Raw genomic sequence first — 22,545 nt, 5'->3', positions numbered from 1 at the left:
GTTACATAATATTTTATCTTTTACACATTTCATTGTTTAACGTAACTGCTTTGATATTAAAAGAGATGCTGATGTCTATGAAGTTGTAATGAAACAGAATTTATTTCTGCATTTCTTCACAGTTAAAAGGAAAAGGCCGTTGGGCACATTGGAATGAAAGTGTTAAAAACATCACTCATACTGATAAAAATATTAAAGTTCAAGACATTATAGTTCCAACAATGGACACAGTCAGATATACCTATTTGATGGAATTATGCATTAAATATGGAAAGTAAGAAGACATGTTTCTTTAATTATACAAATGTTTCATTTTCCATATGAGCTCTTTATGTAAAGCATCCAGAAATTATTTTACAGTCTAATTAGCAAACAAGTACTTTAGTACTACTGTGTTTCTAATATTAAGCTCTACAAAATATTATTTAAAACAATATGTTCTTCTATGCAACTGGTTTTTAAAGAGTATTAACTTTTATCTGAAATTTTTGCATAATTGCTCATAGTATATTACTATTGTATCATAATATATTTAGAATTATAGAACTTTTTCTAAGAAAGTAGAATGCTCAATTTCTTTAAAGTTCATTTCATTGCTCTTTCTAGCACCACTTCACTACATACATATTTCAAGCCAATATGCAATAGGATAGCAGGCCACCATAAAATAGAAGGAGGGGAAATTATGTGCAGAGGAGTTCCATTTTCATCTTAGATTTTACTATGTTCTCAGAAAAATGCTGAAGTGAATTCACTGTTAAATACCTCTATAGACAGGTACTTCTGTTGGGTTTAAATGCATGGATTTATCTCAATAAATCCTGATAAACTATAAAATATTGATTTCTGTTAATTTACATAGGCTAACATATTGGACTGTTGAGCCAATATGTTGATCCATGCTCTATGCAGAAGGTATTCAATTTCTATTCCTATTCCAGTGGACACCATTGGATTTTACCTTGTTTCTAAAATCAATAATATTTTTTTTAAGTAATTAAAAAAGAATAGTCTATGGCAGTGGTTCTCAACCTTCCTAATGCCGCGACCCTTTAATACAGTTCCTCATGTTGTGGTGACCCCCAACCATGAAATTATTTTCGTTGCTACTCTATAACTGTAATTTTGCTACTCTTATGAATTGTAATGTAAATATCTGATATGCAGGATGTATTTTTATTGTTATAAATTGAACATAATTAAAGCATAGTGATTAATCACAAAAAATATGTAATTATAACCCACTAAAAAATGAAAATGCCCACATTGGCAAGCAAAACCGGTAATAATAATTTAAAAAATATCTTTGCCCAAAGAACTCGGAATTAGAGGGATCAAGAGTTTTTTATATGATTGTTCAGCGGCTGCCAGGGACTTAGCTGGGGGTAAAAAGCCCCACTCGTGCAACCGAGTAGCATTAATAACCAGGTGTCTTCCCAATAGGAAAAACAGTGACTGGTGCAGTAAATGTATAGAGTCCCATCTTGCTCGCCTGTAGATGCACAGTCCCCCAAAAGGAAAGAGACATGTACAAACCGGGACTACAGACTTGGCTTCTTCCCCCTCCTCACTATACACACTTTCTCTTGCTGCAGCTTAGAGCAGCGCTCAATTCCACCACATGCGGCTTTATCCTTCCTTAGCTCTTTTCTAAGCCAATCACAGGCTGTATCCAATGCTCCGTCATGCCAAAACCCTGCCCCTTGGCTCTGATTGGCTTGGAAGCCAATAACCGTGTTCAATGAGAAGCTCCAAATCTGACCTCATTCCAATTTACACAAACTTTTTAAAAGGGCCAGATGTGCAACTGAGATTTCTATCCCCCCTCCCCCCACATACATATAGACTCTCTATTTTTTTTTACATTTGCGTTTCTCCTCCTAATTCCCTGCATGTGCGCTTGCATGTGTATTTGTGGGTGTGCATGTGCATGTGTACGCGCGCGTGAGAGAAAGCGACACAGCACGCTTTAGAGTCCAAAGAGTTAAAGAGTTCTGATGGTCTTAGGCGACCCCTGTGAAAAGGTTGTTTGACCCCCAAAGGGGTCGTGACCCACAGGTTGAAAACCGCTGGTCTATGGGGATAGAAGCTTCCTTCCTTCTACAGTACTCTTTTTCTAGCAATACACAAATTTGAGATTGTACTCATTCTTGAACAAGGGAGAAATGGAACTGACTAAGTGTGACTGGTGTAATAGTAAAATAACTTCATAAAATACGGCAGGTAACTTAGGAGCTGTGTAAATAGCAGAGAAAATATTTGAAAAGTATAATAGCAGTGCCCGGAGCCATGAATAATATTAAAAAGTTCCTTTCGACCAAGTGGTTCTAAACCCAGTTCAATTGTAATTTTCTTTATTTCATTTATTAATTTTGTAAAACTGCTTAATAGCCAAAACTCTCTGTGTAATGCACAATATAACTCACTAAAATATAGTCTCAGTTAAAACCCAATATGATAACATAAAATAAATTACAAAATAAACTAGGCAGTAGCCCACAGCCATTTAAAAACTAACCATTATAACAATGTTAAAATACAATTAAAAGTCAACCAAAAGCTTGGGAAAACAGAAAGCTGCTAATATTCTTATCAGTTCTACCACCCAGGGGAGATGGTTTTAATTCCACAACAGACAGATTATGTTTGTAAGTGGCTCCGATGGACACCTTCCAAATCCACTGAAGTGTGGAAGGAGGAGATAGAGCACAATCAAACTTGCAAGTCTGTTATTACATAGCCAGTCTCAATAAAGTTGACTCCTTGTGGTCTAGTATCCATCCAGTGGGGCTGACATCAATCTTGCATGTCTGATTGCCTGAACTTTCTGCTTAACATATTGGATTTCTACATACGTACATTTCAATTGCATTTATTCTTTTATTTCTCTATTATTCCATGAATAGGTAACTAAAATTATAAAGCAATCATATGATTCTCAAGCAATTAAAAATTGTCAGAATCAATTGTTGTTGTTTAATAGTTCCAACTATATGGTCTAGCCTAGTCATGAAAAACTAATGTCTGTCTGAATTTCTTTCCAAGGGCACTGCTTTTTGTGGGACCTACTGGTACTGGGAAGTCTGTATATGTAAAAGACAAACTAATGCACCACTTACAAAAGGAGCTCTACTTCCCATTCTTCCTTAACTTTTCAGCTCGAACCAGCGCCAATCAGACCCAGGTTAGTGAGATACGTAGTTCTCTTTGGAATTACTTGGAATTTTTTATTAAAATTTGAATTTTTTAATTTATTTTTGCTGGAACCCTACTTTGCTTTATATAAACTTCAGCAGTTTATATTTAGATTCATTTGACATGAATATTCATTTACTTCTATCATTTACTTAGCTAAACAATATAATTAATAATAAAACATATATTTAAGCATAGGCAACCTATTTTATTTAAGATTCAGGCTCAGCTTTTTATATACCCACAAACCTCTAATAAACCACTATTTTAAATTACAAGGTACATTAACATTTGTCTGCATCTGCTTTATTTGCATTTTATGTGCCAGAAATATGTCAAACTGCAATATACTCTGTGGCACAATGTGGCTTGCATCTTTGTTTAGTTTTATATACTTTCAATCATCTGGGTCAATATCTGATTAAATCAGGAGGAAAACTGCCACAGATGTATTTCCGTCAGAGATGAATTAATGTGTTTGTCAGCATATATTGGCCATAAGTGACTACCTGCATTTATTAAGCTATTTGAGTGTCATTATGTAGAGGAGTTCTTTTAATTTTCTTCAGAATAGTTATACAAGATAGCCCTTTTATCTTTAGAGTGGAAAAATTGAATCTTCCCTTGGGATCAGAGGATGGTAAAACAAATGACTGATTATTCATAAAGCTTCAAAAATAACAATAATGCATATATTTGAGTGTTATAATGTCCCTATTAGTGCCACAAGTTTTTTTATATATATATTTTGTCCATTTCATAGGTAGCTGCTTTTATGAGCATTCAGAGTAATGGAGCTGCTCATATATAGCAATAGCAACAGCACTTACTTATATACCACTTCATAGTGCTTTAACAGCCCTCTCTAAATGGTTTACAGAGTCAGCCTATTGCCCCCAACAATCTGGGTCCTTATTTTACCCTCCTCAGAAGAATGGAAGGCTGAATCAACCTTGAACTGGAACTGCTGAACTGTGGCTAGCAGTCAACTGAAGCAGCCTGCAGTACTGCACTCTAAACCACTGCACCACCTCAGCTCTATCTGTATATCTGTAATATCACTTATTACAGATAATGTTTGCTTGTTCACATTTCTGTTTTTCTCAGCTGCAGTCCAGACCAGGAAATCAACTCCATAGAAAGACTAAAACTACTTTATTGAGTTTCATTGTCATAATAAAATCTTGCAAATCTGATTGTACTTAGTTCTTCTTCTACTTTGGTAAATTAGGGACGTTTCCACCTAAGCCACTTGTAAATATTATCTTATTGCGCTGGACTTAAAAAATATTTCAGCCCCTTTGAACATGGTTCTGCTACAGATTTCAGCATATAGGCTTCAGTCTTTGAACAATGATCATTAGATCATTTTTTAAATCATTTGTTTATATTTCTTGAAGCTTGTGTTTCCAGTTCTCTTAGGTTCTACACGTTGCAGCTGTAGATCTTCAGCATGGCAATCAATGTTGCCTTTCTTGCATTGGTACTTTTCATCTGTTGAGGGTTGGTTTTATGCAGTTAAAGTTGAGTCATGTCACTGTTCTTTGGTGCGATATCTTTTTGTGCATTGTGTGTGAGGCACATCTTAACCTTTATTTTAAAAAAGAATGTAATAAATTGATATGTTATTTCTCATAGGCTATTTTTCATGAATGGAAACATTCTTTTTTTTAATTGCAGAACATTATCATGGCCAGGTTGGACAAAAGACGGAAAGGAATATATGGGCCACCTGTGGGAAAGAAGTGTGTAATCTTTGTAGATGATATGAATATGCCTGTACTGGAGCAATATGGAGCTCAGCCTCCAGTTGAACTTTTAAGACAGTTTTTTGATCATGGAATCTGGTAACTGGTATTTTTATTACATATAATGCAGAAATGTTTGAATGTTATGATGCTCGCAGTTATACAAAACATCTGTTTCAGTTGTGAGGATATACCACTATTGTTGTTTTTTCCACTTTTCCTGCCTTTTTGGGGAGGGACTGCTTCATTAGTAGTAGCATTAATATGAACTAGTTTGCCCTTCATACTCAACCTGCGGGGTCCTTCTTCAGAACAAGATTTTTTGAAGCAGGTAGATATGAATATTTTTGTATCATAGAAGCACAAACCCTCAATGATTACATCCATATTTCTTCATTATTATTTTTTTAAAAAGGGGATATATCAGATAAGGCATTTAAACCATCCTTTGGCTCTGGAGACCAGACCTTCTCTGAATCAAATATTGGCCCAGTAATGTGATCTTTATAACAACAAAATATTGTCCATATAATGCAAGTTACTCTAGAGAGTTATATTAATTTTTGCCACAATGAGTTTATTGGGGTTGCCAGCTGCTCCACAGATGTTGATTAGACTTTTTTTCTTTTTGGTGTCAATGGCTATTCTGGAGATTCAAGCACTAACCAATAGGATTCTCCTGAGCAACTAACATGCTTAGTGTCTTGTTTTTTTCTCATCAAGAAGCAAGACCATAACTGGTAGAGTCAGCAGTTTTAAACCTGAGAAGCAGCAGTCATTACTGTAGCTAGCTGGAGAAGCATCCTGTTAGACTTCCTGATTGGAGATAAAAATAAAAACCACAAAACTCTGCCCTGTCCAATGCACCATCTGAAAAAGTCAGCCATGTATCCCACATACTTAATTCTAAGGTGGACTTTTTAGAAGATTATTTCATATATTATTCAAAGGAAGCTGCATTTTTCATAAGGTTTTAGTCAATAATGAGGATTAAGCATACATTTCTAAATTTATATCCTTAAATTTCCATACAGAGTAGAACCTTATTTTCTTAGTGAGTGTTTCATTATTCATAATAATGTATAATAATGTTAAGTATGACTCCATAAGGAATTCACCTTTCATGTGATTATTTCTGCAGTACTAAGAAATTGTGGTGTACTCAATTCTGTCCTTTTATCAATGAAATTCCCTTTCTATTGGATCAGATTTGGAGGTTTGCAGGATGATGCAAAGATGAGGATTGGAAAGGGAAATTCTTGCTGCACAGTTAATGTATAAGATACTATATAGCTAGATGAATATTAAGGTATTTCTATGCTATTGTGCTAAACATTCATCTTTTGTTGTGGTTGTCTGAATCTCACATTTATATTTCTTTTAAAGGTATGATTTAAAAGACACAAATAAAATTACACTCGTTGATATTCAGTTGATGGCTGCCATGGGTCCACCAGGTGGTGGAAGAAATCCTGTAACCCCTCGTTTCCTGAGACATTTCAATATTTTCACCATTAATTCCTTTAGTGATGAAACAATGGTCCGGATTTTTTCTACTGTTGTTTCTTTGTATCTCAGAGTAAATGAATTTATTCCAGAATATTTCACCGTTGGAAACCAGATTGTCAGTGGCACTATGGAGGTAGGCCATATTCTCTGCTTATTTTTAGTTCCGCTAAAAATATGGACTAACAGATTTTCAAGATGACTCAGATAGTCTCATAAATGTATCATTTGGGGAGAAAGTGCAACTAATTTTTCTAACGGGGAAATATTTTCTAGTAGTATTGAGAAAGTGTATTCAAGGGATCGACAAGAGAGAGAAATTATGAAACGAGCATTGCATTATTGCAATGAAATCTCTGCCTCTTTTGCATGTCCATCATGAGATGCACACATGCACACACACATATGACAGAGCTGGTACCACAATAATACCAATAGTCCAAAGGTGGGTTGCTCCCAGTTCAGCCCAGATAGGGTGAACCGGTAGTAGCGGCGGTGGGAGGATCCACCCACCTGCCCAGAAGCTTCTGTGCATGCGCCGAAGTGTTGTGCGTGCGCCCAAACCGGTAATAAAAAAATTGGCAACCCACCACTGCAATAGTCATGTTAGTGCTTTGAAAAATATCTGTACTTTCAGATACCTGTAGACAGGTGCATGGGTATATAAGCTCACTTAGTGCTTTTGGCTCTCAAATGTTACTTTGCTGTAATAAATCAAATAATAAGTCAGTTTATGTGCATGGTCACCTGCAGCTTCCTTTAGTAGTCACTAACAGATTGATCTGCCAGGACCCCCTGAAGTCCACTTTTAATATCTGCCACTAGTGCTTGCAGCAGTTTCCATAACTTAACTCCTTTTTGTCATATGATGGATTCAGAGGGCAGACATCACAGGGTTCATTCCAAAATGCCTCCCCCCACCTTTCGGGGGGTTTATTCTTTTTATACAGTTTTTACAAGCAAATCAATAAGCATATAGCAACAGGATTGTAACTGGCACATTCTCCTTGTCAATTTCTAAGAACATCCCACCCAGGGTAGAATCTCACATAACTCAATAGTTCCTGGTACTGCCTGTTGAAGGTAATTAGGTGAGCTCATAGGTTAAGAGGTAACCAGCCACTGAGATCATGGCAGTGTGCTGCGCATGTCATTATGTAACCTTTCCTCTATTCCTACAGTCACATAAAAAAGTATTTAGAACAAAAGGTATTTCTATTTCTCACATTTCACTTATCCTATTGTTTTCATGTTTCTGTAAGATTTATTCAGCAGATCATCTACAAGCTAGGGCTGGTTCAAAGTGCAATGGCATGGGCAGTATTGCCAAACCCGTATATCATTGCTACTTCACTAGCAGAAAAGGTTACCAGTTGGCTTCTGGTTGCAATTACAAGTGCTGATTGTCACTTTTAATGGCATGGGGCTTTGATTTTTAAGAGAGTACCCATCTCCAAATGTACTGGCCATCCAGTACTATGATGCAGAATTGATATGCTCTGGATCCCTTCTATTAAATGTCATCCTGTGGGAGTGAGAAGCATGTGTTCTCTGCCATGGCATCTGTCATCTGGACCAGCATCCCCCAGAGATACATATCGCTCCCATCCTTCAAATGTTCCAGAGTTTCTTTAGAACTGTCTCTACTCCCAGGTTTATGGTTAGAGTATATACATTGAGCCTCAGGTGATTTTTTTAGAGTGGTGTTATTTTTATCTGGTGGTAATATTCCTTTCTAACACTTTATTTTTAAAAAACGTGTAAGTTGCTCAGAGTCTTTTTGAAATTGGGCAGCCTTCAAATCCAATACAGATGTAGATACATGCTTACGTTTGATGATCTATGTTTATGAAGTTCATAATTCTAAAAGTCTATGCTTTTTTCTTTCCAATAATTAAGGTATATAAGAAAGCCATGGCAAACCTATTGCCAACCCCAGCCAAATCCCACTATACGTTCAATTTGCGTGATTTTTCACGAGTTATCCTAGGCTGCTTACTTATTAAGAAGGACTCGGTTGTCAACAAGCATACAATGATTCGCCTTTTTGTACATGAAGTATTTCGAGTGTTTTATGACCGGCTTGTGGATGATGCTGATAGGGCTTGGGTGTTCAAACTCATAAAAGAAATTGTGAAAGAACATTTCAAAGAACCCTTTGATGCAGTATTTTCACACTTGAGACAAGGAAATGCACCTGTAAGTATGCACAGTATTTATTTAAAAAATAAAATGTATCCATTCCAGCTTGACCAGGTTTAGTAGAAATAAAGCAAAATCTTACAATTGGGTGTAATTCATATGGCAAAAGCAAGATGTTTCTTCATTGGATGTTGATTTCAGAATAGCCATATTTTCATGCCTTTTTAAAATACTTTTTTAAAATACTTTTTAAAAATTAAATAAGACAGCACGAAGACACTGTAGCCCATGACTCCTGGTACATCTTGTGGCCCTTTTGAGAGGTTACAGAATATGACTGTTGGGATGTATTGCAGTGGATATGCAATTTGAGTGAATTATGGTTGGGTAGATATCTAATTGAGATATCTGGCTAGCAATATTCTCTGAAATAGAAAGGAAGAGAGACCCACTTGATTTTTTGCTACACGATAGTTTCAAAAGCTCCTTTTTTACAGCAGAAGTATGAAATGATAACAGTGTCTATTTGAAAGAGAGGGGGAAATCTCCCATTCTAAAAAAAGAAAGAAAAAGCTCCATCATTTGCTGTCTTTGGAGGAATATTTTCACTTCATTTTTTTTTCTCTTCATATTTTTTTCAAACATCTTCGAAGATAAACATGCAAATAAAAATAGAAAAAGATCCCAGGGACAGGAGGGGAAGATTGATTTCTGTCTCTTTACCCACATTATTTTTGGCACTAAAAATAGAACCTTACTCTTTGAGAAGATAGCGGGAAGCAACAGCCCATGAGTCTGTTTAGCAGGACCCTCTCAAATATTAGCCTCAACTACTCTGAGGGAAAGTTCCTTGGAGAAAAGCCCACAAATATCACCCAGAGACCAACTTCTGTTGCATTCTTGTCGCCACAGTACTACCAAGTGTATGTAGCTGGATCCCAGGTGTTCCTATCCTACGTATTATTGAAATGTTACTTATTTTATCTTATTCATAATTGTTGAAATTGCTAATTTGATATGATTTGTATTTTGGAAGTAAGAAATTGTAAATGAGACATTTTTAGACAGCTGCCTGGAAAGAGTTGCACCATCTGTGCTGAACTGATTAATAATTTGGGTGTTGAATTGGACTCACATCTCCTGCTTAAGGAGCAGGTGGTAACTGTGGCCAGAGGATTTTCATACAGTTCCATATTGTATGCCAGTTACAACCATTTCTGGATCAAGAGCTATTTATCATAGTAATTTATGACTTCCTCAAGTCTTGATTCCACAATTGCAATGTGGAATGTATGCAATGTATATGGAACTGCCCTTGAAGATCATTCAGAATATATATGTGATCTAGTATATAGAAATACAAGTTATTGTTGCTACTTATTTTGATGAAGTAGTACACTAGTGCAACAGCTGAAATAGTTATCAATTGGCTTCTGGATGCAATTTGATAGTTATCAACTTTAAAATTCTGCTTGGTTCAGGACCAAAGTATCTGTCAAACCATGTATTCCTATTAGAATATGATAATGTGATAAGATACAGAAGCTCTTGAGAAATCCATTAAAGATATTAAGGGAATGTCTTATTTTGTTATCTAGGATTAGAATGAACTTGGTCTTAAGGATACTATTCTTAAATTGGTCTATAACTGATGAACAGTTATAGAGCTCCTGCCCCGCTGATCACTCAGAATTAGAATCACATTGACAAGTTTTGCCAGAGAGCATGGACTAGATAGGTTGATTCCATGTGACAAATCTACATACAGTATATGTACAAATTAAGTCATTCTTCTTCTTCTTGTGCCATATCTGTCATCGGACATTGGCGATCATGTTGGCAATCCTATTTTTGTCAACAGCCGCATGACATGGTGGCTGAGGGGGCCTGGATCATCTGAGGCCTCTGGAAGATCTGGCCTAGGGCCATAGACCGGGCCCAGGACCATGGAGAGGCTGGAAGGCTGCCTGGGAGTATGGTTATTTCGAGCCAAGACTGCCCCCCCCCACCCACCAAGGACCCTGAATCTCTGTTCCTGAGCTTATCCTCACCTAGGACCATTTAAGATCATGGAGGGTTTTTTACCAGCTTTACTGCTCGGGCTATCACCCATTTTTTCTACCATCCTTTCCACCATTTTTACCATCATTTCTACCATCATCGCCACATTCGTCTAATTCTATCATCTAGACATCTACTCCCCCCCCACTTATTACTGAAGAACTATCCAGGACAATGCCTCTTACCCCCCACATTGATATTGACTTTTGGGATTAATGCCTTCTACCTCCCCCCCATATTGCCTTTTTTACCATCTGCAGCACCTCAGCCCCTACTGGAATTTTGGCAATAATAACGTATTCGAGGTTAGACTTGCTCCGCCTGCGGGAGGCCCCTCTCTTGCAGGCTTGGCCCTTGGCCCTTTCAAGGGCCCGCCTCGAGGACGGGTTTGTGGACCCCGAGAGGTGCAGGAACCGGAAGCTAAGGGGATTTTTAGTAAAATGTTTTTTATCTTTTTTAGGGGGTCCCAGGGTGGGGGGGAGGGTTAATCGGACCGGGAGGAAAGCCAGCGCCGGACAGACAGGTGAGTCTAGGAAGGACGGGGATGCGGTGGAGGGGGGGAATATAAAGGTCACAAAAGCGGAGGGTTGTCCTATTACAACGGTCGCGGGGAGGAGGGGATGCGAGGACAGGATAAGATCCCAAGGTTGGTTGGGAGACCGTGGCTGCTGGTTACGCCCGGTCGCTTGTACCAACCCCTGCAGTCTAGGTGGACAGGTGCTACAGAGCCAGGGCCTGCGGCTGATGCTTTGCAATGCAAGGTCTGTCACCAACAAGGCCCCCCTCATTAAGGAGTTGATCTCAGAGGGGGAGCTAGACCTTGCAGGGATAACGGAGACCTGGTTGGGCCACGAGGGTGGTTTACCCCTCGTGGAAATGTGCCCACCGGGTTTTCGTGCATTCCATCAGCCTCGGGCCCTGGGTAAGGGTGGTGGGGTGGCGGTGGTTATGCGGGAATGTTTAGAGCCGAGGGAGTTCACTGTCCCTCAGATACCCGGGTGTGAGTCCCTTGGTGTGAGCTGGGGCCCAGGGAGGCAGTGGGGCTTGCTGATTGTATACTTGGCTCCTCGCTATGCATCAGCAGCCCTGCCCGAGCTCCTCAAGCTAATCGCAGCGACGGCAGTTGAGACTCCCAGACTTTTGGTCATGGGGGACTTCAACTTGCCGTCAACGGGAGCGGCTTCCGAGGTGGCTCGGGAGTTCATGGCTTCCATGACGGCCATGGACCTGACCCAATTAGTGCAGGGCCCCACTCACGAAGGGGGCCACACACTGGACCTCATTTTTGTATCTGAACAGTGGACGAGTGATCTGGGAATAGGGGATTTAGTTATCACGCCCCTGTCATGGTCAGACCACTCATCCCTCCGGCTGGACTTCCCTGGCGCTATCCCCCACCGTGAGGAGGCAGAACCAGACTCTATAAACTGGTACCGCCCCAGGCACCTGATGGAATCTGATAGATTCCTGACGGAGCTTGGGCCAATACCTGTAGCCTTGTCCCGCTCCCGTTCCGAGGACCTAGTGACTGCCTGGAATAGGGCGACGACTGGGGCCTTGGACCGGGTTGCGCCTTTGCGACCTCTCCTGCGGCATCGACCCACCCGGGCTCCTTGGTTCACTGAGGAGCTTAGGGTGATGAAGCGCCACAGGAGACGTCTAGAGAGCAGGTGGAGGTCCTCACGCTCCGAATCTGACCGAACACAGGTAAGAGCCTATTTGCGGACTTACCTTGTGGCAATAAGAGCGGCCAAACGTAGACATTGTGCTGCTCTTATTGCGTCCGCGGATAACCGCCCTGCCGCCCTGTTTAGGGTGACTCGCTCCCTTTTATCGCAGGGGGCGCGGGAGACACCCTTACAGGGTAGAGCAGAGGAGTTTGGGGAATATCTTCAGGACAAAATCGATCAGATCCGGAGCGGGTGGACCTCCGTCAGTGGACCAGACGAGCCGCCAACAGCGAGTCTTGAGAGACCATTCTGGGAGGAGTTTGACTCTGTTGCCCCCGAGGATTTGGACAGGTTGCGTGGACGGCTGCGACCCACCACTTGTTTAACGGACCCGTGCCCCTCCTGGCTGGTACTGGCAGCCTGGGAGGTGACACGAGGCTGGCTCCTGGGCCTGGTGAGCGCCTCACTGGGTGAGGGATACTTACCAACCGCCTTGAAAGAGGCGGTGGTGAGACCCTTGCTCAAGAGGCCTTCGCTCGACCCAATGGAGCTAGCTAACTATCGTCCAGTCTCCAACCTCCCCTTCTTGGCGAAGGTTGTCGAGAATGTGGTGGCGCAGCAGTTCCCACGACACCTAGACGAATCCGACTATCTAGACCCACGCCAGTCCGGCTTCCGACCCGGGCACAGCACTGAGACAGCCTTGGTCGCGTTGGTTGATGATCTCTGGAGGGCCAGAGATAGGGGTTGCTCCTCTATCCTGGTCCTATTAGACCTCTCGGCGGCTTTTGATACCATCGACCATGGTATCCTATTGCGCCGGTTGGAGGGGATGGGAGTCGGAGGCACCGTTTTGCGGTGGTTCGGCTCCTACCTCTCCGACCGGAAGCAATGTGTGTTGACAGGGGGGCAGAGGTCGTCCCTGAGGCCACTCACTTGTGGGGTGCCACAGGGGTCGGTCCTCTCGCCTCTCCTGTTCAACGCATATGTGAAGCCGCTGGGTGAGATCATCCGTGGTTTTGGGGTTGAGTACCATCTTTACGCTGATGATACTCAGCTGTATATTTCAACCCCAAACCACCCCAACGAGGCTGTCGAAGTGATGTCCCGGTGTTTGGAAGCCGTCGGGGTCTGGATGGGGGACAACAGACTCAAACTCAACCCCTCCAAGACCGAGTGGCTGTGGTTACCGGCACCTCGGTTCAGCCAGCTGACTCCATCGCTGGCCATAGGGGGCGAACAATTGTCCCCTGTGGAGCGGGCGCGCAATTTGGGCGTCCTCCTTGATGCCCGGCTGTCAATGGAGGACCATGTGGCAGCCGTGGCAAGGGGGGCGTTCCACCAGGTTCGCCTGGTGCGCCAATTGCGCCCCCTACTGGACCGGAGTGCCCTGCGCACGGTCACTCATGCGCTGGTGACGTCTCGCCTGGACTACTGCAATGCCCTCTACATGGGGCTTCCCTTGGGACGCATCCGGAGACTGCAGCTAGTTCAGAACGCAGCCGCGCGGGTTATTATGGGAAGTACACGTTACTCCCACGTAACACCTCTCCTGCGCGAGCTGCACTGGCTACCTGTGGCCTTTCGGGTGCGTTTCAAGGTATTGATCACCATCTTTAAAGCGCTCCATGGCAGAGGACCTAGTTATCTGCAGGATCGCATCCTTCCACATACGTCCCTGCGACCTATCCGCTCACACAGGGAGGGGCTCCTCCTGGTGCCGTCTGCTAGGCAATGCCAGCGGGCGACACCTAGGAGTAGATCCTTCTCTGTGATGGGCCCAACCCTCTGGAATGACCTCCCCCCAGACATTCGAACTACCACCGACCTCCGTTCCTTCCGGCAAAAGTTAAAGACTCACCTGTTTCAAGCAGCTGGCCTGGCACTTTCTTAGTTTTACCTCCCAGGGATTTATTTTATTTTAGGGTTTGGGGTTTTAATTGTGATGTTTTTAGGATTAGAATTATTTATTTCTTAGTACAGCCTATCTCCCCCTCCAAATGTATCTTAAATGTAGCTTAAATGTATTTAACTGGTTTTATTGTATTGACTGTACACCGCCCCGAGTCCCTTTTTGGGAGAGGGGCGGTCTAAAAATCTAAGAAATAATAATAATAATAATAATGAAAAAGTGCTGCTGAGTTTTGCCCAAACCAGTCCCTTAGGTTTTGAAGCCATGATGTTCTTCTTCTGCCTGAACCTCGTTTGCCTAAATTAAGTCAAATAGGAATTACATCAAGATACTTTGTTATTGTTGCTATTTAGATCTGAATCAAGATAATGACATTTTATCCTCCTCCTTGCATTATTAGCATAGCAAAAGGTTACTGTACTAACATTCATTAGTATACTGTAATGCTTAGTATCATTTTGAGTAGCAATGGTGTTTTCTGATTTAATTGTTGCAATTATGCACAATGGCTTTGAGCCTTAAAATGGCACATTCAAATCTTTATCACTAACCTCTTATTAGATTTATCAGTACAAGCATCATAATTTAATTTCTGTGTTCTTATTTGCATATCATACTTTTAGGCTGAAATGACTAAATGTCATTTCTTTTCCATCAATAGATAAGTGAAGAAGATCTGAGAAATATGTTGTTTGGAGACTACATGAATCCTGACCTTGAAGGAGAAGAAAGAATTTATTATGAAATTCCAAGTATACAAATGTTCAATGATGTTGTGGAACTATGCTTGGATGAATACAATCAAACTCACAAAACAAGAATGAATCTAGTAATTTTTAGGTGCAATAGCTTCGTACATTACTTTTTCCAACAATTATTCAAAGAATACTTATAGTCTTATGTAATTTATTTGTATTTAGAAAAAATACCAAGTTATAATTTAACTTAGGAACTTGCCCAGGCAAAGTCTTGTAGTAGTAGTTAAATTACCTTATAAGAACTCCTGATTCATACTGACTTTTTTCCCCCAAAGTCAACAGATTGTATTTTTAATAAGCTGTATAGATTTTGACAATAAATTAGATTAATTCTATGAGTCACAAACAAAACATGTTGAAATAGTGTTATTTCCTTAACATGAGTACAATGTTTTTCCTCAATTCCTCATTGTTTCCTCAATTTTCAAATTGAGTAAAAGATAATAAATTATGTGTTCAGTATATAGAATGACAAATAATTCTTTATTAATATTTAGTTAATTAACATTCAGCCAAAACTGTCTATTTTTTCTTAATTTGGGAGAGCAGGCAGAATCTGAGGTTTTCTTTTTGTAAAATTTTGTTAAATTTATACTACAGCTTAAACCACAGTTTTTAAATTTCCCACTTCAAAATGATGGGAAATATTGTTAATTTCCATCTTTATATGAAAAAGATTTGATTTTAATTGTAATGTTGTTTGCTGAAATTAATATTTTTAAAATCAAAGGTATGTATTGGAACATTTGTCTCGTATATGCCGTGTGCTCAAGCAATCTGGAGGTAATGCTTTACTTGTTGGAATGGGAGGAAGTGGACGACAATCCATGACCCGATTGGCTACATCCATGGCAAAAATGAATATTTTCCAACCTGAAATCTCCAAGAGCTATGGAATGAATGAGTGGAGGGATGACCTAAAGGTAAAAAATATACAATTAAATTTATATTGCTTAAAGGCTTCTTAGTGGTTTTAGAAAAATCTAAAGGACCATGCTTGCGACCAGTGATTCTGGAAAAACCCATTTTGTGATGGCTAAGAGTTGATATCTCCTTTGTGGAACGTAATTAATTAACTGGTTTTAGAATTATGCTTTTAAAACTACCTTGCAGTAGCTTACACAACCAGATACCATGCAGGATTTTACCTATTAAAGTTATACTGCATAGTTTAAATGTCAGTCAGAAGTAACATTTTCTGCCTGGTAGAGTAAGGTACTTATTCCATTTGAGTTGGAATGTTCTATGCTCTAGCAGTAGAAGATTGGGGGAGGGGAGATGGATTTGAAATGAATACATGAATCATCTTAATGTGATCAATAATCCTATTATACATATCTATATACTGTATGATATACATATCAATATATAATACATATATTCTGATATACATATCAATATATAATATATAATATCAATATACACACATGTATGTGTGTATTTGGAAATAAAAGGTAAAGAAAAGTGTAATAAATGACAAAAGTTTAAAGAAAGAACTAAGGAAAGGAGAGTCTTCATAACAGCAGTTAGAACTACTGTGAGGTTCTTGGTGCTCTCTGAGCTTGGATGTTTTCTTGCAGACATTTCATTACCCAAGTAGGTAATAGTGTTGATGGGAATAGTCTTGATAGTTCCTTAACTGGGCAGTTGTATCTATTGAACTGAATGCTTAATAATGTTTGTGTTACTTCTAGAACCTTCTGAGGAGCGCAGGTATGAAGGGCTTGAAAACTGTGTTTTTGATCACAGACACACAAATCAAAGAAGAAGGATTTTTAGAAGATGTTGACAGTGTGCTTAATACAGGAGAAGTACCAAATCTTTTTGCAGCTGATGAGAAACAGGAAGTTATGGAGGTATTCCCATATAATATTTCTCGTAAATATTAGAATTATTTATTAGAATTATTTTTAAATATTGTCATTAACATTTAAAATATTACCACACATGGCCACAGCTAAGATTGAGGTTTAAGTCTGCTTTATTTAAAAGGAAAATAACTTGTAATTTGCTTAACCTCAGTTGAACCATGCCCCTAGTTGGTAAATTAAAACCGATCTATATATTATGCTATATAGATAATAATACACCATTAATAGAATAGTAGGAGGTCCTGGGAACAATAATGCAAGCTCTTGTCATTTATTGGGTGTACTACTGCAAACGTGCTTTATGTAGGACTATTATTAGAGATTACCTGAAACCTACTGTTGCTGAAGAATGAACTGCTCCCTGTCTAGTGTCAAGTGGGAATCAGCATAGCTCTATATCATTGATTTTGCAATTACTCCGTTGGCTTCAAAATGCTTCTGGGGACAGTTCAAAGTCTGGTTTTCAAATATATAGTCCTTTATGGCCTGGCAGTGGAATGCGTTGGCTCAGTGACTAAGACGCTAAGCTTGTCAATCAGAAAGGTCAGCAGTTTGGTAGTTTGAATCCCTAGTTCTGTGTAACGGGCTGAGCTCCTGTTACTTGTCGCAGCTTCCGCCAACCTAGCAGTTTGAAAGCATGTAGAAAAAATAGGAATCACCTTTGGTGGGAAGGTAACAGCATTGCGTGCACCTTCAGCGTTTAGTCATGCCGGCCACATGACCACGGAGATGTCTTTGAACAGCGCTGGCTTTTCAGCTTTGAAACAGAGATGAGCACCCCCCCTAGAGTTGGAAATGACTATAACAAATGTATGAGGGGAACCTTTGTCTTTACCTCATGATCTGGCACTCAGATATCTTTGAGATTTCCTCCTTCAGATAGAACCAATCCCTCAGATCTGCTCCTCCAGATTTGGGGTGCTGAAATTACCCCACATATATAAAGTTGGGGAATGAGGAAACAGAAGAAAATGTTTGTTTGTTTTTTGACTCCATCAAGACATTTGAATGTCGATGGGAGCTGACGTTGCGATGACATGACGTGCGATCTTGGAACTCCAAGTTCACAGTCGATATTTCTGCTGCTGGACGGTCCTTTTGGACCTAAGCCGTCCTGTAGAGATGGTGATAGAGAAGAGTACATCCTGCTGATCTCAGGGACACCACAAAGTCCCTGATTGATCCAGGAGAAGCGTGTGTGTGTGTGTGTTTTCGTAGATTTTCACGGGTATAGGTGTGCTGGTTTTGTTGTATTCGGGTCTTTTCCCATGTAGGATTGAGATTGTCTTTGCAACGTTTCAGCAAGATCTCACCTGCCATCTTCAGCATATATATATATGCTGGTTTTGTTGTATTCGGGACCTTACACGGGAAAAGACCCGAATACAACAAAACCAGCATACCTACACCCGTGAAAGAGACTATGAGAGGAGGTTTAAAAGCTTTTTTATTAAATATAACCAATTTTTATTTAGAACATGTTATAAAGATGTAATGTTATTGGATGATTTTAGGAGGATTAAATGGAATGCCATTATATACTTTTACTTTAAATTTAGAATATTTCATATAAAAGGATGTAAAAACAATCATAGTCAAATGAAGGTTGAAGTACAATAATAGTAATATATATAAATATATTTGATTTAAAAATATGTGATTTGATATGAATTGTAAGTGATGACTATGGAAGGGGATGTACAGAAATTTTGTAACCAACTGACACACTTTCTATAATTTGTAATGGAAGATGCTTTTATGTTTTTTGTTTCTTGTTCTGTCTATTTGTGTTTGTTCAAAAATTTAAAAAAATATTTAAAAAAGACATTTGAATGCCACTCTTACTGATGGTTGCATGTAGGTAGTTAAGATGAAGCTTTCTATCAGAGCCTTTAATAATTAGGAGGAAATCATTGAATTGAAGATACTAAGATGGGCTGATGATTTTGTTTTTTTCTTTTGTTTTTTAATATATTTTTGTTATGTTTTCATGTGGAATATTGTGAAGTGCCAGAACTCTTTGAAGAGTTGTTTGTACTGTATATAAATATGATTAATTAAAAGGAAACAAATAGGATAAGTGTATTAAAATACAATACAGTTTAAATAAACCTTATCACTAGCTTCAATTTAAAACTATTAATAGTTTTAGATTCTTATGCTCCACCGCAGTTATTCAACTTAGGCAATTTATTTACCTGTAAATTCACTGAGAGTTGGGCAGCATATAGATTTAATAAATTATTATTATTAGCATATTTATCATTTTAATTAGCATTGTTTTCTCAACCAGACATATATTTTTCATAAGTTAATTTCTTTTGATGAATACAATACAATTCCTATTAGTAGTCAGATTTCTTTCCAAAACTAGACTTTGGAATTTCTGTGATTTATTCTCTAGGGAGTTCGTGTTGCAGCCCAGGCAGGCCATAAGCATGAAGAGCTTGGTCCATTGGCCTTATTTGCTTTCTTTGTCAACCGTTGCAAAGACAATCTCCATGTTGTAGTAGCTTTCAGTCCAATTGGAGATGCTTTTCGGAATCGCCTGAGACAATTTCCATCTTTAATCAACTGTTGTACTATTGATTGGTTCCAGGTTTGTAGAAATAATCAGAGTGATGTCAGTATATTTACCAGGCTCTTGTATATTCTTACCCATGAAAGCTTTATTTTCACTCTCTTTGATATTGATAATCTTTTTCTTAGATTTTGAATGAATGTCAAAAAAAATTCTGTCTAACAGAATAATCCAACTTTGAATGTTGAATTGGGAATGAATGTTGCTTGAATACTACAATTTAAAAAAAAACCTCTTAAAGCATCTCAGTGTCATTCAAAAATATATTCTTTACTCCAATATGTTATTGGACAGTTGATCATTGTGGGGAATGGTTCTTGCTTGACCTATTTTGTTGTGTATAATGATGTGTAGTGTGTTGTTAGTGAATAGAAAGGATTCATCACTTCTCTTTCATTTACAGTTATTCATGATATTCTATGTAGAAGATGGGATTGGGGAATCCCACTCTGAACTACTTACTACTACAAATGTGGCTAGATAATTTAGCATATTGGTATCAGTATGGAAATATTTTATGGGTTCCAAAACCTCCTGCATGTAGTGCTTGTAGTGCCTGAGGTTGATTGCTAATAAATAATACAAAGAAATGCACATTTAATAAAATAAATAAAATGAAATGAATATGTAAGAAGAAAATTCATCTGTTAATAAAAAAAATTAACCCCCCCCCCCCGTTTGTTTAGATTGTCATTATATTGGTTAAGATCTTTTGTGTAATGCAAGGAAAAGGAATGTCTGTGAAATGAAGTAATGTGAATCTTTTTCCTATTTTTTATTTTAGACCAGCAAAGAAATACAATACAATACAATACTATTGTATTGTATTGTATTTCTTTGCTGGTCTGCAATTAACAAATTTCATGATGAACTGTTTGTTAGTGGACTGGAGTAACAAATACAATGTATGGGTAGTTCTTAACTTATGACCATAATTGAATCCAAAATTTCTGTTGTTGAGCGAGACATACATTAAATCACTTTACAACCTTTCTTGCCACAGTTGTTAAGTGAACACTCCAGTTGGTAAGTTAGTAATTTGGTTGTTAAGTGAATCTAACTTCCCCATTGACTTTGCTGGTCAGAAGTTTGCAAAAGGTGATCACATGACTTCTGGGACACAGAAACAGTCATAAGTATGAACCACTTGCCAAACATCTAAATTTTGATCACATGATTATGGGGATGCTACAAAGGTTGTAAGTATGAAAGTGTCATTATAACTTTGAACAGGCACTAAATGAACTGTTGTAAATTGAGGATTACCTGTATAAGAAGACACATTGTAAGAAAACTTTATATCCTTATGCTTATAGCCGTGGCCTGAAGATGCTCTTGAACGTGTGGCTGTCAAATTCTTGGAAAAGCTTGAGCTCACAGAAAATGAACGCAAAGAAGTTGTTCCCATCTGTAAATATTTCCATACATCTGTGTTATCACTTTCTGAAAGGTTAGCTTTCTGTATATATTTATGCTCCTAAGATAAATGGAAAAGAAAAGAATCCCAGGATATAAAACATTATTGCTAAAAACCACTAATATTTAATAAATAGATTAACACATATTCTGAGAAATAAAGCTGTAATGTCCTTTTCTACCTGCTTTGAATTACCTTACTGTACAGCGTGTTTAAATTTTTATCAAAATAAATAAGTTGCAATAAATAAATTTATCTCCACACATAGCTATTATGGATAAGAAAAATTCATGAATGGGATCTCACTCACACACTCACACACACACACTGTATATTTTAAAATGTTTTCACAATATGGAGAAGCTAGAAGTTGGGAGGAGAGATTATTTAAAATTTCCCTGGCCTCTAAAGGAAGTTCTTCTAAGAGTGCCCAGTAAAAGATAACTTACAATAGGCTACCATTGAATATCTTACTTTTCCAGCTGGGAAGCCCTTGATTCTTCTATCCAGAATTTCTCCATTTACCTTGGCTATAGGAAAATAGGAAGGAAATATATTGCATCTTCTTGCTTAAAGCCTAGAACCATAGAATTTAGCAAACCATGTGCCAGCACAGAAATGCAAGAGGCAAATGCAAGAGGCATTGTGCATTGGGAAGATGAGATTGAAAAATTCCCTTAGAAAATGAGTGAAGATTAATCTCTCGATATAAAAGGGAATATATTGGGGAAAGAGAAATGTGATGTATGTATGTGTTTGTGAAAGAAGGTAACAATCCCCTTTGCAAAATTCCAAATGAAATAAATGTAATCAGCTTAGATTACATACTGTTTATGTATTACCTTCTAAAATAAACTCTGGCTTTGGCATGCTTTCACTGTAGAGAGAATGGTTAAAGCAAGAACATCTGGATCTCTTCTTGGATTGTTGTTCTTCTTTTATTGTATATAAATGGGATTATATGAGAAGCAAAAGCTGAATTACACATGTTCAAGCCTTTCAGTGTGGAGTCACTTTATCAAATGCTTTAGGGGTCACTAGTTTTATTACAATAGCCAATTATAATTTCCTAATTTAAATGTCTTGCTTATTCTGCTACTTAAATAGAGAGAAAAGAACAAGAGTACATATTTATTATGAAACAAAATAGAGCTTTTTCTTTGAATCCTTGTTATAATTAATGCATTATTTTTTACTGATACAGATTTTTGAACGAATTAGGACGACATAACTACGTTACACCTACTTCCTACCTTGAACTTATTGGTTCCTTCCAACTTCTTTTGTCACAGAATCGTGATACTATCATGAAGGCAAAAAAAAGATATACTAATGGATTAGACAAATTAGCTTTTGCTGAATCTCAGGTGAATCAACAATAAAAGTACACATTTGCCTTGTGAGAATAGTTTCGTAATTTCAAATCGCAACCATCTTTTTCTTTTGTTTTAATTGGATTGTTTCTAGTGCTATTTGTTTTGTTTTTAAATAACAAGTTATCACCAATTACATGCATTTATTTCAAGAAATATTAGCACATTTCTATATGATTTGATTTGTAAGGCAGGCTAGAAACTTCTAGCATGTCTACCCATAAATAAATATCATTAGTTCTGAGGGGTTTCTCCAAAATTAATGAACTTAGATCATAATCCCAATAGTACATAATAAATGTTTTATTTTT

The 22,545-nt window shown here is 38.5% G+C and overlaps 1 protein-coding gene across 1 annotated transcript in view; it reads left to right on the top strand.

Annotated features, from left to right (window-relative positions):
• Window positions 1-22,545, top strand: part of DNAH12 (dynein axonemal heavy chain 12) — a 113,477-nt gene that overhangs the window by 57,691 nt on the left and 33,241 nt on the right. Inside the window, exons 37-47 of the mRNA XM_081936986.1 lie at window positions 123-274; window positions 3,046-3,184; window positions 4,876-5,042; window positions 6,330-6,585; window positions 8,349-8,648; window positions 14,896-15,074; window positions 15,723-15,915; window positions 16,687-16,848; window positions 19,268-19,462; window positions 20,761-20,894; window positions 22,066-22,228. Of these exons, the coding sequence (XP_081793112.1) occupies window positions 123-274; window positions 3,046-3,184; window positions 4,876-5,042; window positions 6,330-6,585; window positions 8,349-8,648; window positions 14,896-15,074; window positions 15,723-15,915; window positions 16,687-16,848; window positions 19,268-19,462; window positions 20,761-20,894; window positions 22,066-22,228 (2,040 nt within the window). The remainder of the gene's footprint in view (window positions 1-122; window positions 275-3,045; window positions 3,185-4,875; window positions 5,043-6,329; window positions 6,586-8,348; window positions 8,649-14,895; window positions 15,075-15,722; window positions 15,916-16,686; window positions 16,849-19,267; window positions 19,463-20,760; window positions 20,895-22,065; window positions 22,229-22,545) is intronic.

This window comes from Natrix helvetica (genome assembly GCF_964273705.1).
Source record: "Natrix helvetica genome assembly, chromosome: 1".
Taxonomy (NCBI): domain Eukaryota; kingdom Metazoa; phylum Chordata; class Lepidosauria; order Squamata; family Natricidae; genus Natrix; species Natrix helvetica.
This window is presented reverse-complemented; position numbering and strand designations above follow the sequence as displayed.